The 14303-nt window shown below is 36.5% G+C and overlaps 1 protein-coding gene across 1 annotated transcript; it reads left to right on the forward strand.

The window, feature by feature from the left end:
* The first annotated feature begins 1965 nt into the window (after positions 1–1965).
* Positions 1966–5670, forward strand: LOC131155273 (probable protein phosphatase 2C 63). The gene is made up of 4 exons (XM_058108306.1): positions 1966–2605; positions 2735–3111; positions 4648–4884; positions 5059–5670. Exons 1-4 carry the CDS (start codon positions 2329–2331, stop codon positions 5326–5328), a joined length of 1161 nt encoding a protein of 386 aa, XP_057964289.1. The 5' UTR covers positions 1966–2328; the 3' UTR covers positions 5329–5670.
* The last annotated feature ends 8633 nt before the right edge of the window (positions 5671–14303 follow it).

The following is a 14303-nucleotide window of genomic DNA, read 5'->3' on the forward strand; positions in this document are numbered from 1 at the left end:
CACCTCCCCCTTCACATGTCCGTATGTCTGTTTTCTAAATTATACACTTATTGAAAATGGGTCATCCTCTGATATTAATGAATGTAAGATTAATTTGTCACATGTTTAATATTTAAAATACAAGTACACGGATATGTGGAGGGAGAGGTCTCCCCTAAAGATATGATCAATCTTGTCCATTTTCATGCGAGATTATATTCAACTTGTTTCTATTTCTCGAAGTCTAGCGCCATTAATAAGGTGACTTTTCCTTTAGAAAAATTAAAAATAGATAAGATGTTGCTCGAAAAAATCTATGCACTATAATTGATGCAAAAAAAACTTCTTGGTAGTCATATGACTCATTCTCCCTTCCTTATCCTTGTATTTAATTTTGTCTCACTAGTGATTCATAGTTTGGACCAAGGATGAATAGCACGCTTTCCAATCCACGGAGAAGGATCTATCATATGCTTTTAAAATATTGAAAATGGATGGGCTTATCTTTGAAAAATTCTTCTCTCTCTCTCTCTCTCTCTTTGACAATAAATTTTCTCTCTATATTTTTTCTTACTTTCATTCTTCTTCCCTTTTCTTTCTAAGTTGCTGCAGAAAATATTTTTTTCACAATTTTACTATTTACAAAAGTTTTTTTTACACCATGTTTGGTTTATATTGTATCCTTCCACTAAAAAAAGAGGATCATACATGATAATTAATTTTTTCATTGATTACTGTTTCTTGCAATTCATGTATATATATTTCTCCGCTAAATTTAAGCCATAGTGATCATATAATTAATTTCATACTTATATAAACTAAATCATTAGTTTATAGTCATCAACAAATGCATACTTTATTATTTACATTCGTAAACGTTTTCCTTCACATAATTTTTTTGATGAATGGGAGATGAAGATTGGGTCTTTGACTCAAAATGTTACCCTTTTTTTAGTTAATTATATTAATTATTTTTGTTAATCCCCATCGGATATTATTATGGGTTGTGGCTTCTCGATTCTACCTGAAATAAATTATTTCAACGCCTTCCTCTTCATACCCAACTTAACGCCGCTTGTTGATTTAAAAAAATATACAACTGTAATTACTATGCTTTTAAGTAAAAAATGTGATTATTACGTTGATACGAGAACATTAGTGTCATTTGAAAATTTCAGTCGGTGTACAATCCTCACAAGCAATGCATCTCCAATAGCTTGAGTAAATTTCATGTAAGCAATATTCATAGCAATAGTTAAATATACAAAGAATAACAATGCTTTGTTTAGATAGAATAAAAAAGCCACAATTATTAACATTTTATATAGTTAAAATTTACTTTTTAAAATTAATTTTATATTTAAATTACTCCCATGAATAACCCATCCATATATTGCGTACGCCTATTTTCTAGTTATAGTTAAGATTATGATATTTTATGATTCTAAAAATATGGGTAAAAACCTTTGTTGAAATCAATTGGCAATACTCCATTTCAGTCATAAAATGACCCCCATGCATATAGCTGGGTGGCAAGGACGATTCTTAAAATATGCTAGTAATCCCAGTGATCCAAATTTGATTCCTGTCAATTGCATTACATATCTGCGATTTACTTTTTTATGTTTTGGTTGAGGGCATGCTGGCGTAGCAACAAATTAGCCTAGCCAAAAAGACTCTTGTTAAAAAGAAAAAAAAAAAAACAAAAGGGCCATGAAATGTGTTTTTTTCTCATGATTTTGAGAACAGAGAAGAGGGACAGAAATAGTTACTACTTATTTGGGATTTGTCCAAACACAGCAGGAAGGAAAACAGTACGAGCCATCCCAAACACCAAAGTCCTCTTACTATGGCTGTGTCCAATCAGAGGCAATCCAAATGAGTCAACCTTCGATCCTCCGTGGACCGTTGATGTAGTCACGCGGACACCACGATTCTCCGTCCACGTCAACGTCAATGAGACTTCCGCTGCATCCGATTCTTTCTAGTTTCTTCTTATCTTGTGCTTGCCTTATGTGACACTTCAAGTCTTCAACTCCCTGTCTGCATTTCGTTTCCCAATTCCCATTTCCCCGAAAGTGGAAATCAATTTCCAAACCCCATTAGCCGAAGTTTTCCCGCTGGGAAACAATTTTCCCACTTGTTCCCACCACTTTCTCTCACTCTTTCTCTCTCTTTCCAATTTCCCTGATATGCTTGTGGGTCTTGATTTCATGAACGGTTGTTTTAAAAAAAAAAAAAAAAATCTTACCTGCACTTTGGCTAAACAGGTAATAAGCAAGTTTGGAGAATTCTAGAGGGAGAGAGGGTGTGGGGAGAGAGGGACAGAGAGAGAGAGAGAAGTGGAGGATGTTGGAAATGTGTAACATAAGCAGATCGCTGGGGTGGTGCTTCGGTGGTGAAGGAAAAGGTGGCGGTGGCGGAGATGGACTGTTATGGCACATGGACTTGAAGCCTCACGCTTCCGGTGACTACTCCATCGCCGTAGTGCAAGCCAACTCCTCCCTGGAAGACCAAGGCCAAGTGTTCACTTCTCCCTCCACGACCTACGTCGGCGTCTACGACGGCCACGGCGGCCCCGAAGCCTCCCGCTTCATCACCCGCCACCTCTTCCCTTTTATCCACAGTTAGTCTCCCAACCTTAAACCCTAAACCCCCATTCATATTCTCCAGTTTCCTAAAAAAATTTTTTTTTTTTTTCTGTCCACTGAATTTATTTATTATTTTACTTATTTTTGTATTGGGGTTTCATCAGAATTCGCGTCGGAAGAGGGGGGGTTGTCTGCGGAGGTGATCAGGAAGGCCTTTGGTGCAACGGAGGAGGAATTCTATCACATGGTGAGGACGTCGTGGCCGGCTCGGCCGCAGATAGCTTCGGTGGGTTCGTGTTGCCTTGTCGGGGCGATATCGAATGGTGTGCTGTATGTGGCGAATCTCGGCGATTCCAGGGCGGTGCTTGGCCGCAGAGCGGCGGCGGGCTGGCTCGGCAAGCCGGTGGTGGCGGAGCGATTATCCACGGATCATAATGTTGCTGTTGAGGAGGTGAGGAAGGAGGTGGAGGCACTTCACCCCGATGATTCCCATATTGTGGTGCATACTCGCGGCGTTTGGCGAATTAAGGGCATAATTCAGGTATCAATTAATGGCTTTTCTTTGATGTAAAATGAATTTAGAGAGCAGTGATCAGTGGAATGTGCTGTAGTTTCTGTTCATTGTCATTCAGAATATTGTTGGATTTGGGGAAATTATCAATTTCAGAGATTCTAATTCACTTCACAAGATCGTATTGTGTCTTTTGGTTCTGTTTCCAGAGCAGTTATGAGTATCTATCTGATGATGTTTTTTTATTTTTGCTCTTTGGTGTGTTTCCAATGATATTGCTTCTTATAATTGCAATTCAAATTAAAAATGCTTTGGTCTAGAATGGTGTGTTACTCTACTTCGGATTTCTATACATTGTGGTTTTTACATTCATCATGTTTGATCCAAACAGTTTTTAAGTTGATGGTTTGATTGAGATATAAAGTTCATCGTGGGTCTCATATGATTCCCATTGTCCCTATAATGTGATTTTACTGTTCCTCCCAAATATCTGATTTCTATTTTGGACTAAGTACTTGGACTTGAATTATTCAAGAATGGTCAGCACCCAATCTTTTTGCTTTCATATGTTTTATTGCTGGACTGCCTGTTTGCGATGCCAAAAACATGTTTAAAGATGATTTATTGTCCTTTTTAGTGAACGCCCACTTATCTTGTATTCCCATCTATGTTTATTTAGTACAACCCATCATGCAACCTTTGTTGTATTTAATCTATGTACCCTTAAAACATACTTTGCATTCTTAATAATAACGTAATATAGACCTGTTGTTTTGTGATATAAAATTTTGTTCTTTTTTTTTTTCAAAAATGAAGTTGATTGTGAGAATCTTGTTTTTTGCTCGAGAAGCCACAACCGGAAAAACAATAATTGTATTGTTTCACAATAATAACATGACTTTGAAATATTACCGTACTAATAAAACTGTTAAAATGGCTATTCTTATGCTTTCTTATCTTTCATTATTTTTGTTTCTTACGGCTAAACAAAACTCCTAATCATCCATCATCTTTTCCAATCAAACTGTCTTTCAAAAATGGGTTGGAGATACCTTCTTATCTTAATTATTGTTTACATGTTCTACCTTTTGTTACTTTCCGTTCAGGTGAAATACAGACATGATGTTATTAACCTTGACTTGTGAATGTGCATGAACTAGACATGGTGCATTTAATGTGCCTAGTTGTAAGTTCCAATACATGGTGTTCCTTTCTTTTTTGTTCCGCAGGGTGGGGGCAGGGTTCATGATATTGTTTGTATTTATCGATTGAATGAATGTTGAAGCATGATCCTTTTGCAGTTCATATTTACTTCTATTATGCCATTTGTATGGGCCTATAACATATCATGCTATAGCTTATATGACTACAAGAATTTATACTTCAGGACTGTTCTGGTAGACTGGTTGCTTGTGGTAATTGATGTTCATGGTCTCCTTATGCAATTTCTAAATGGAATTTACTGTTCCTGATCCATGCTACTTTACTTTGCCATTTTTAGTTGTATCCATGATCTAGAACCAAACAGTGCAGAGGTATTTCCTTTTAATACATTTCTATTTGTAGGTTTCAAGGTCAATCGGAGATATATATCTGAAGAAACCTGAGTTCAACCGAGATCCTCTTTTCCAGCAATTTGGTTCACCCATTCCTTTAAAAAGGCCTGCAATGACGGCAGAACCTTCAATATTGATTCGAAAGCTAAGGAAGCAAGACTTGTTTCTAATATTTGCATCAGATGGTCTTTGGGAGCAACTGAGTGACGAAACGGCTGTTGAAATTGTTTTCAAAAATCCTAGAGTTGTAAGTCTAACCAGATAATTTTGTTTCATTATGCCTCTGTCACCGCATTGTGATGCTTTGTTACTCTTGTTGCTTTTACCAAAAAGTAGGATCAACAATATTGTTACTTGTCTCTGTACAGTCAAGCTGTCTTGGTCTACAATAAGATACTAATAGTTGGTAAAATAATTCCAGGGAATAGCAAAGCGACTGGTGAGAACTGCCCTGCAGGAGGCTGCAAGAAAAAGAGAAATGAGATATGAGGACATAAAAAGAATTGGAAAAGGAGTAAGGCGCCATTTTCACGATGATATCACTGTGATCGTTATGTACCTGGATCATCCAGCAGACAGTTCAAATGGAAGATTTGATGATCGCTGCCTATTTGATTGCACTAGTGCCCCTATCGACATCTTCTCTCTTAATGCTGATGGAGTCCAAAACTCACTCCGGACCATTTCCTGAATATACCTACCAGCTCAATGGTGTGTGTCATCGTGTGAATTGATAATAAGAATATTAGTGTAAATAGGTGTGCCAAACCGGGAAGCAATGCGGGGTTTCAAAATAATGGGTATAGGGGGGGGGGGGGGGGGTGTTTGTGCATAATTTGGTGAGTGAGAGATGATAGGTTGAAGCTGCCATTGACTTCCCATCTTGGATTTTGATGTTGTTTAGTTGCCTTCATCTTTGGAAGTGCTTTCAGAAACCATTGTTTTTTCACTTCTATTTGGTTTTGAGGAACTATATCGCAAGTTGAAGATACGACAATTGAATGCGCGTTGATTGCCAGTTTCATTAGAACTGTGACACCATTTTGCATTCTTGTTCTTTTTATCTTTGTTCTTTAGCATTCATTCGAGCCTAGCATGTGCAGCTGTCCTTTGGGGGGTCGATGAATATTTGCCGCTCCCCCGAAAATTGCTAGGAAAAATTTGTAATTTTTAGTATTAGACATATCACATACTAAACCCATGTTTACTTCCAAGAGAAGCTTCGAACGTGTGCTGTTCAGCACCTTTAGTGCCTAGAAGAAGCAAGTTGTTCAAGCTAGAGCAGGGGTTGAGTTTGAGAATACTTTTTTATTTTTGTAAAGGTAAATGTATTGATCAAAGTATATGTTTACAATTACCGGGGGCACATTTGCCCCATCACTAATGCATGGCATTACATCAAAAGATAAAATCCAAAGTGTAAAGCATCAACTCATAGTCTGCAAATCCACAATGTCTAATCACATGGATATTTACTAAGAATGTATTTCGAATTTATCAAAAGTCACTTTGAAAGTGTCTCTGAATTATCCCTATCAGCTCTTTTGGAGTAATGGATTTGTCTTCAAATCTCTTTCTATTTCTAAAGTGCCAGAGGAGGTAAACCGTTGTAGCCAATGTAATTTTACTCCCAGTGGCCTTTACTCTTTTACTTTTTGCTTACTTGTGTAGCTATTTTAGAGTCGCTTTTAAGGACGTCATACTCCTTGATATTCCAAGTTAACTCCTGATGTAGTCCCAAACACAGGAGGATTTGCATTTGAAGAAAATGTGATCAATACTCTCAGTCAGTTCCTTACAAAAGCCATATTTTAGGTCTCCGTCAAAACCAGTTAGGTTGTCACACGTGGGGAGTTTAGCTTAGTTTGAGAATACTTGTTGCATGAACAAGAAGTACTTTTATTATACTGTTGGTACATAGGACTAAAATAAAGAAATATATGAAAAAAAAAAATTATTAGTACATCGTGAAAAATGAATCTCTCTCTCTCTCTCAATTACAACATCAGTCGATTTACTGGTTTCACAAGTAAGAATTTAATAATCAAACCCCGAGGCCATCAATCTCCACTCAGCAAACACGAAAGTGTGCACTCCAACAATTCCACGCTGAAGAGTTTGAGCCGGCGTCTACGGTCTACTGAACGACCCAAATATCCGAATGGAGTGTAAAATAGGAATCCACGTGTGAAGGCTAAACGAATGAGTGGACGTGGTTATCCTACTTCGCCCGCCACAAATGAGTCCACGCCCTTCCACGCACCTACCTGATAGTGCTACCTCCACTAGCGCGTTAATCACCTAATGTCCTAATCCAAGAATTAGGTCTCCCATTGATAGTCAATAACTTTCATTATTTTGTTTAGACATTAAAATTTTAGTATTTTTGGGTATGAAAGATTTTTACAAAATATAGTCATTTTCAAAAATAGGGTGAGGGTGGATTGTAGAGACCTGAAAAAATTAAAATTAAAATAAAAAATAAAAATCGGCGGTGGTTTTGTGAAGTGAGGAGAAAACCAATGACAGTTATGTGGTATTACCGCCGGTTGGTTACAAGTTAAATGGTAAAATTGGGTTGGTTAAAGAGAGAATCGGCGACGGTTTTCTCTGCAGAGGTGATATAAAGAAAAGTTCTGCAAGTGTTTCTCAAATGAAATTAAAATTTCTCTCTTTTCTTCCTCTAAATCCTACGATTCTTCCCTCATATTTCTTCGATTCTCACTCCATTAAGGTTCGTTTTGACGATCCGGAACCACCATGAGGTTCGTGGAGTCGTTCTCTGCAAGTTTATTGGAGCAGATCGTTAATTTGGGGTTTTGGGACATTATCCTAAAATCAAGGTAAGTGAGCTATTTAAAATTTTATTGTTAAGTTCAGGTATATGGAACCTAAGAAGTGTTAAATGAATGTTGTTTTGAGATTTGAGCTGATAAATTAGGGTATTTAAAATAGGGTTCAGGTGAGCGCCGCAGGTATCGTTTTGGGGTCGCTGCAGGCGTAATTTAGAAAATTAGGTAAGGGGAATAGATTAAACCAAAAGTTTTTATGAAATTACTGGTTTAAATGGAAAATATATGTGTTTATAAATGTATATGAATATCAGGTGAGTTTTAAAAGAAATGTCAATCGTTTGAATTATGACTTGAGCCTAGGGCTGTATAAATATTATTTGTGAAAATGAAATGGGGAAAATAAGGAATTTTCAGGATATTTGAAGGATATTAAATGTGTAATTTCAGTAAATTGACAATGAACAAGGGTTGACTTTTGTTATTTTAAATGATATGAATATGCGTATTATGTAAATGTTGTGGCATGAGTAAAATGTAAACACTGTGATAGACTATGATATATTTATGAGATGTTGGGAATACTAAAATGTGATAAGAATATGTACTACATGTATATTGTTTAATATGACATGAGATTCACATGATGTGAACTGTTAAAGAGGAAGTATATGACATGAGATTCATGTGATGTGAACTGATACAGATGATGTATACTACATGAGATCCACGTAAGGTGGACTTTAAACAAGATCCACGTAAGGTGGACTTTACATGAGATTCACGTAAGGTGGACTTTACATGAGACCCACGTAATGTGGACTTTACATGAGATCCACGTAATGGGGACTATTATAGATGAGGTACTTTACATGAGATCCACGTAAGGTGAACTATACATGAGATCCACGTAATGTGGATTATATATACGAGATGCACGTAATGTGAACTATGATAGTGAACTGTGTAATATGAGCTATGAAGAACATGAAAAGATGTATATTACTGTTAAATAAATAAACTGTATTATTCCGAAATTGGTAAAAGAAGATCAGTTTACAGTGCTATTTATACTAGTATTTATAGTAGTACATAAAATGAAAAATACAACTGAATCAATAACTAACAAATTAACAACAAAACTAACAATTAACAAACTAACAACTCTAATACGCCCCCTCAAGATAGAGATGGGGAACAAAGATTTAACATCTCCATCTTGCCATAAAATAAAAAAAAACCAAACATAACGCATCAAAATCTGATTGTAACGCCAAATACAACCACAAAAATAAGCAAATTTACAGATCTTTTTTTTTTTTAGATTTCACACTCTTGGGCTTCACACTCATTGAAGAAGTTGCCTTAGCCAGTGCTTTCTTTGCAGCAGGCTTTGGAGCTGCAACTTTCTTTCCCTTGCAAAGTCCTGGTTGAGATTCTTAATGCCTTAATCGGCTTGTCCTTTGGCTTCGTTTTTAGCTTTGCTGTAGGTTTTGGTTTTCAGCAGCTTTGGCCTTCTTTGTTTTGGTTGGTGCCTTTGCCTTTGTCTCATTCGATGCCTTTGCAGACTATGCTTTTGTTGCTACTATTGACTTCTTCTTTGCTGCATTAGTAACTACTGGCTTCACCGTCAGTGACCAAGACCATATCGGTGATGGCTTCACTACCACGAGCAGCTCCTTTGTGTCAATCTTTTGAACACTTGGTGTCACGCCCCGAATGTAATGACCTCAAAATTCTTATCATTTTTGTTTTATATATATATACAATAAACATTCCTACCTAGCGGAAACATATAACATATAATCATCTATACAAGAACTGTACAATACCAGAATTTAACATATACAGGCCATACCTATACAAAAAATAAACCCCTCTATCCTCATCTTTCTAAAAAATACAAACTCTGTCAAAAACTCACCCTATAACTAGGGTGACCAAACACTCTCTCTATCCGCGAGCCTGATCTGCTCGCCTATCTGACTCACCTGAAAAATGTTAGAGTAATGGAGTGAGTTGACGCTCAGTAAGTGAAAATATGCTAATACTAGTGTGTGGCAATTAAGTCAAAAGTACGTTTAAAATATAGCAACTGAACTGTAATGCAACAATTTGTAAAACATATCTTTCAAACATATTTATCTTTCTCAATTTAAAATACACTGTATTATCTGTATTTTCTACTTTTCATACTGATAATATCATACTATACTTATTATATACTGTAAAACTGTAAACATATATATACATATATATAACTGTGCTTTTATCCCTAGGACTTTGTACGTCATGATTTGACCCCTCATGACAGGGTTGTGCGGCCCGTAGGCGGGACTCTATCTGGTCGGCCCTCCAGATAGGTCATCATACTCTACACTATCTCAGTCCGGCCAAACAGCATCCTCTTCTAAGCTCGGGACTGGCTACTACCTCGTCAAACCAGCCCCCTCAACCCAGTGTACTGGGGAGGTGCATACTCTCCGAGCATGGGTGACGGTACCCACATACTATCTGAAATATGTGGTTGCACTCTATTTGTATCTAGCAACAGTACCGTGCTCTATAAACTGTATCTGTCTGTGTATCTTTCCTCAGGGATCCGATACTATATATATACACGTATATACTCTTTTACTGTTTTTATCATGTTTTCGTAACTCTTTCTTTCTGTACTATAAATGTTGTAATCTCTGTATATATAACATTCTGTATAAAACTGTGATACACACTGATCTGAAGAAATATGCATACATGTATATGTATATATATAGAAATATCTTATCGTGAAACTACTCGTATAAAAACTGTATATACATGTCAATTTCTCTGTACATGTATATCCTTATCTGTATAATCTGTATAATCTCTCACTGAGATTGAGGTGCTACGTACCGCCGTCCCTCAATTCAGTATAGTATGATATATTATAATAACTGTATGAATTTCTTCATCTCATAAAAAAATCTACTTAGGCCACACAAGCATTTAAACTCATATTCTAAAACAAATACTATTTCAAACTCATATTTTGAAAATTCTATATAGTAAAATGGTGTAGTTATGCATTTATAAAATCTCTAATATTATTACAAAAGCTCCTAGCATAGCATATTTCTCTTACCTCAACTTTGAAAAGCCCCTATAAAAATCTAGTTCTATTCCCGCAAGATTCCTAACCCAACATCCTGAAAACACAATGTCCTAGAACAAAATATCAATATTTCCTAGCCTACATCATTTCCTATAACTGCCAGACAGTCAAAAACTCAATAAAAGACCTTACCCAGAATTTGGGATGAAATCCAACTTCGTTTTCTCGACGATCCGCTCTGGCAGATTTGTGGAGAACTCCGCTAGGAGCGTCGTGGTAGCTTCGGATTGTCGATCCAGCAACTGATGGGGCTGGAAATGAAGAGAGAAGGGAGAGAAAGTCGTAGAGAGAGAGAGAAGAGAGAGAGAGAGACTTCTTAAAAATGAATTTATTCCTGGATTTTCATATATATATATATATATATATAACAGGGGATTTCGTCGACGAGACCCTGTATTCATCGACAAAATTCAAGCTGCCTCAGAACCCCTCTCGGTATTTTCTCATCGACGAAACCCTATAATTTTCGACGAAATTTCTTAACCACTCGTTGATGAATCTCTGTATTCGTCGACGAGTCCTTATAATTTCTTGAAGTGGTACGGTTGACCAGACCGCTGGGAATTCTCTCGAGGACCCTCCGGTCGATCAAGTAGTTGGAGAACAAAAGTTCTCGATCGACCAGGAGGTCAAAATGTTGACTCCCAGGTGGTTCGGTCGACCGGGGTCAAATAAACTGTAAGGGCTCGGTCGATCGGACCTTGGTCAACATTTTGACCCGGACCGGTTTCGGTCGACCAAGAGAATATGACCTGTGTGGGTCGGTCGACCGAAAGTACAAGACTTGTACATTTTTGTCCTTTTTCAAGCATGCAATTACCTAAGTCAAATATTAAAACATATGTATGCATGAGTGAGTGTCCTAAGGTCATTTGTGTCCAAAATTAAGATACCGAAAAAATCCGGTGTCGGTCGACCGAAGGAAAAACCCTAAGGTCATTTCTAGGTCACTATTTGGTTTGAGCTTACAGATTAAACCATGCATATGTTGTGTGTGCTTATTACAAACCAAATAACCTAATTTACTATTACAGACAAATTTCACTAAAAAATATTACAATTAAGAATATGAATTTGTCTTCAAGCTTTGAGCTTTCACGTGCCATCAATGCATCAGCTGATATAGACCTGCACATGAACTAGATATTTATTAAATACAGGAGTATTTGTCATTATCAAAACCGGGCGTGACCTATAAGGTCAACATTCTCCCCCTTTTTGATGATGACAAATACAATTGGCAAAATATAGGGTTAAGCCCAAGAAGGCTCCCCCTTACAATATGCATCCAATGTATATGTTTAAAACATAAGTTCTTTTACTCATTATTTTGCCTTTTTCCATCTCCCCCTTTTGGCAACAGCAAAAAGGGTCATTTAAATTAAAATCCTAGGCAATGGGTGTTTAGCACATTTATACAAGAATAATTTTGGAAAGAATTTTTGAAAAAATTTCGGTAGAGTGTCGTTTGTAAATTGGACTTTCCAAAAATAAAACCTGTATAAACGTAACCTGTTTGAGTTTATATTTCCTAACAATTTATCCACAACTACTCAAACAGTTCAGTATGGTCCAATACAACAAATAAACTATCAATATGAACATGAATTGGACAAGTTGTGCAATCATAGATGATAATCAATATGATCATGCAATAGATATATGTATAACATACGCATGCAATCAACAATTAACTTTTTACAAAGTCTCAAGTAAGAAGATAAGTCAACAATGGAACTAGTTGCTAAGACTAAGAAAGTTTCCATGAAAGAGCTCCCCCTAAATTTAAACAAGTTATGAAACATTTAAGTTTAGGAAGCTTCTCTACTATGCATTAAGCCTAACTCACGTCTAATTTGTATGAATCTATCCTCAAGTAGTGGCTTAGTGAATATGTCAGTCCATTGTTCATTAGTGCATACAAACTCAAGAGCCACATCTCCTTTTTGCACATGATCACGAAGAAAATGATGTCTAATCTCAATGTGTTTAGTTCGTGAATGTGAGATAGGATTTTTAGAGATGTTGATTGCACTAGTATTATCACATTTAATCGGTATTGTTTCATAGTGCAATCCAAAATCCACAAGTTGTTGTTTCATATAAAGAGTTTGGGCACAACAACTTCTAGCCGCAATGTATTCAGCTTCGGCTGTGGATAAGGCAACTGAGTTTTGTTTCTTGGAGAACCAAGAAACAAGAGATTGTCCTAAGTAATGACAAGTGCCGCTAGTGCTTTTTCTATCAACCTTACTACCGGCAAAGTCAGCATCAGTGTAACTAACAATCTCAAAGATAGTATGCTTAGGGTACCACAACCCTAACTCTATAGTCCCAACTAGTTACCTAAGGATTCGTTTAACAGCTTTTAGATGAGATTCCTTAGGAGCAGCCTGAAACCTAGCACACATACATACACTAAACATAATGTCGGGCCTACTAGCAGTGAGATATAGGAGACTTCCAATCATGCCACGATATAATTTTACGTTAACAGGGATTCCTTGCTCATCTTTATCAAGCTTAATGGAAGAGTTCATAGGTGTGCCAAGAATTTTACAATCTTCCATATTAAATTTCTTTAGCAAGTCCCTAATGTATTTAGATTGGCATATGAAAGTTCCATGATTAGCTTGCTTAATCTGTAGCCCTAAGAAGAAACTAAGTTCACCTATCATGCTTATTTCAAATTTACTTTGCATGCATTTGGCAAACTCATCACACAACTCATCATTAGTTTATCCAAAAATGATATTGTCCACATAAATTTGAACAAGGAGCATATCATCATGTTTGGCTTTGATGAAGAGTGTAGTGTCAATCTTGCCATGGGTGAACCCATTTTCTAGTAGAAAACCACTAAGCCTCTCATACCAAACTCTAGGAGCTTGTTTCAATCCATACAAGGCTTTAGACAACCGGTAAACATCATCGGGATATTTATGATTTTCAAAACCGAGGGGTTGTTCTACGTATACCTCTTCATTTATGTAGCCATTTAGAAAAGCGCTTTTAACATCCATTTGAAACAATTTAAAATTTTTAAAAACGGCAAAGGCAAGTAACATATGAATGGCTTCTAATCTAGCAACAGGAGCATATGTCTCATCAAAGTCAATCCCTTCCTATTGGTTATACCCTTGGGCAACTAGTATAACTTTATTTCTAGTTACTACCCCATTCTCATCTTTCTTATTTCTATATACCCATTTAATTCCAATGATGGTGTGCTCATTAGGCCTAGGAACTAAGGTCCACACTTTACTTCTTTCAAATTGATTAAGCTCTTCTTGCATGGACATCACCCAAGACTCATCTTCTATGGCTTCTTTAATATTTTTAGGTTCTTCTTGGGATAAGAAAACAGAATGATTCACTATATTTCTCAAGGAGGATCTTGTGGCTACACCACGGGATGGTTCACCTATGATTTGATCTATAGGATGACTTATAATATATTTCCAATCTCTAGGCAACTCCTCATTTCTATTTTCATTATCTTCAAGTGGTTTTTCATTTGCTTCTTGATTTTCACTTGCATTGTTTTCAATTAACATTTTCTCTAAGTATTTTCTAATATCAATATCATCTTCATCATCTTTATTAGAAAACGGATTAGACTCATCAAACACAACATGAATAGACTCAATCACAGTTAAAGTTCTTTTATTGAAAACCCTATATGCTTTACTATTGAGTGCATAGCCTAGGAAGATGCCT

The sequence above is a fragment of the Malania oleifera genome, chromosome 1 (assembly GCF_029873635.1).
Source record: "Malania oleifera isolate guangnan ecotype guangnan chromosome 1, ASM2987363v1, whole genome shotgun sequence".
NCBI lineage: Eukaryota > Viridiplantae > Streptophyta > Magnoliopsida > Santalales > Ximeniaceae > Malania > Malania oleifera.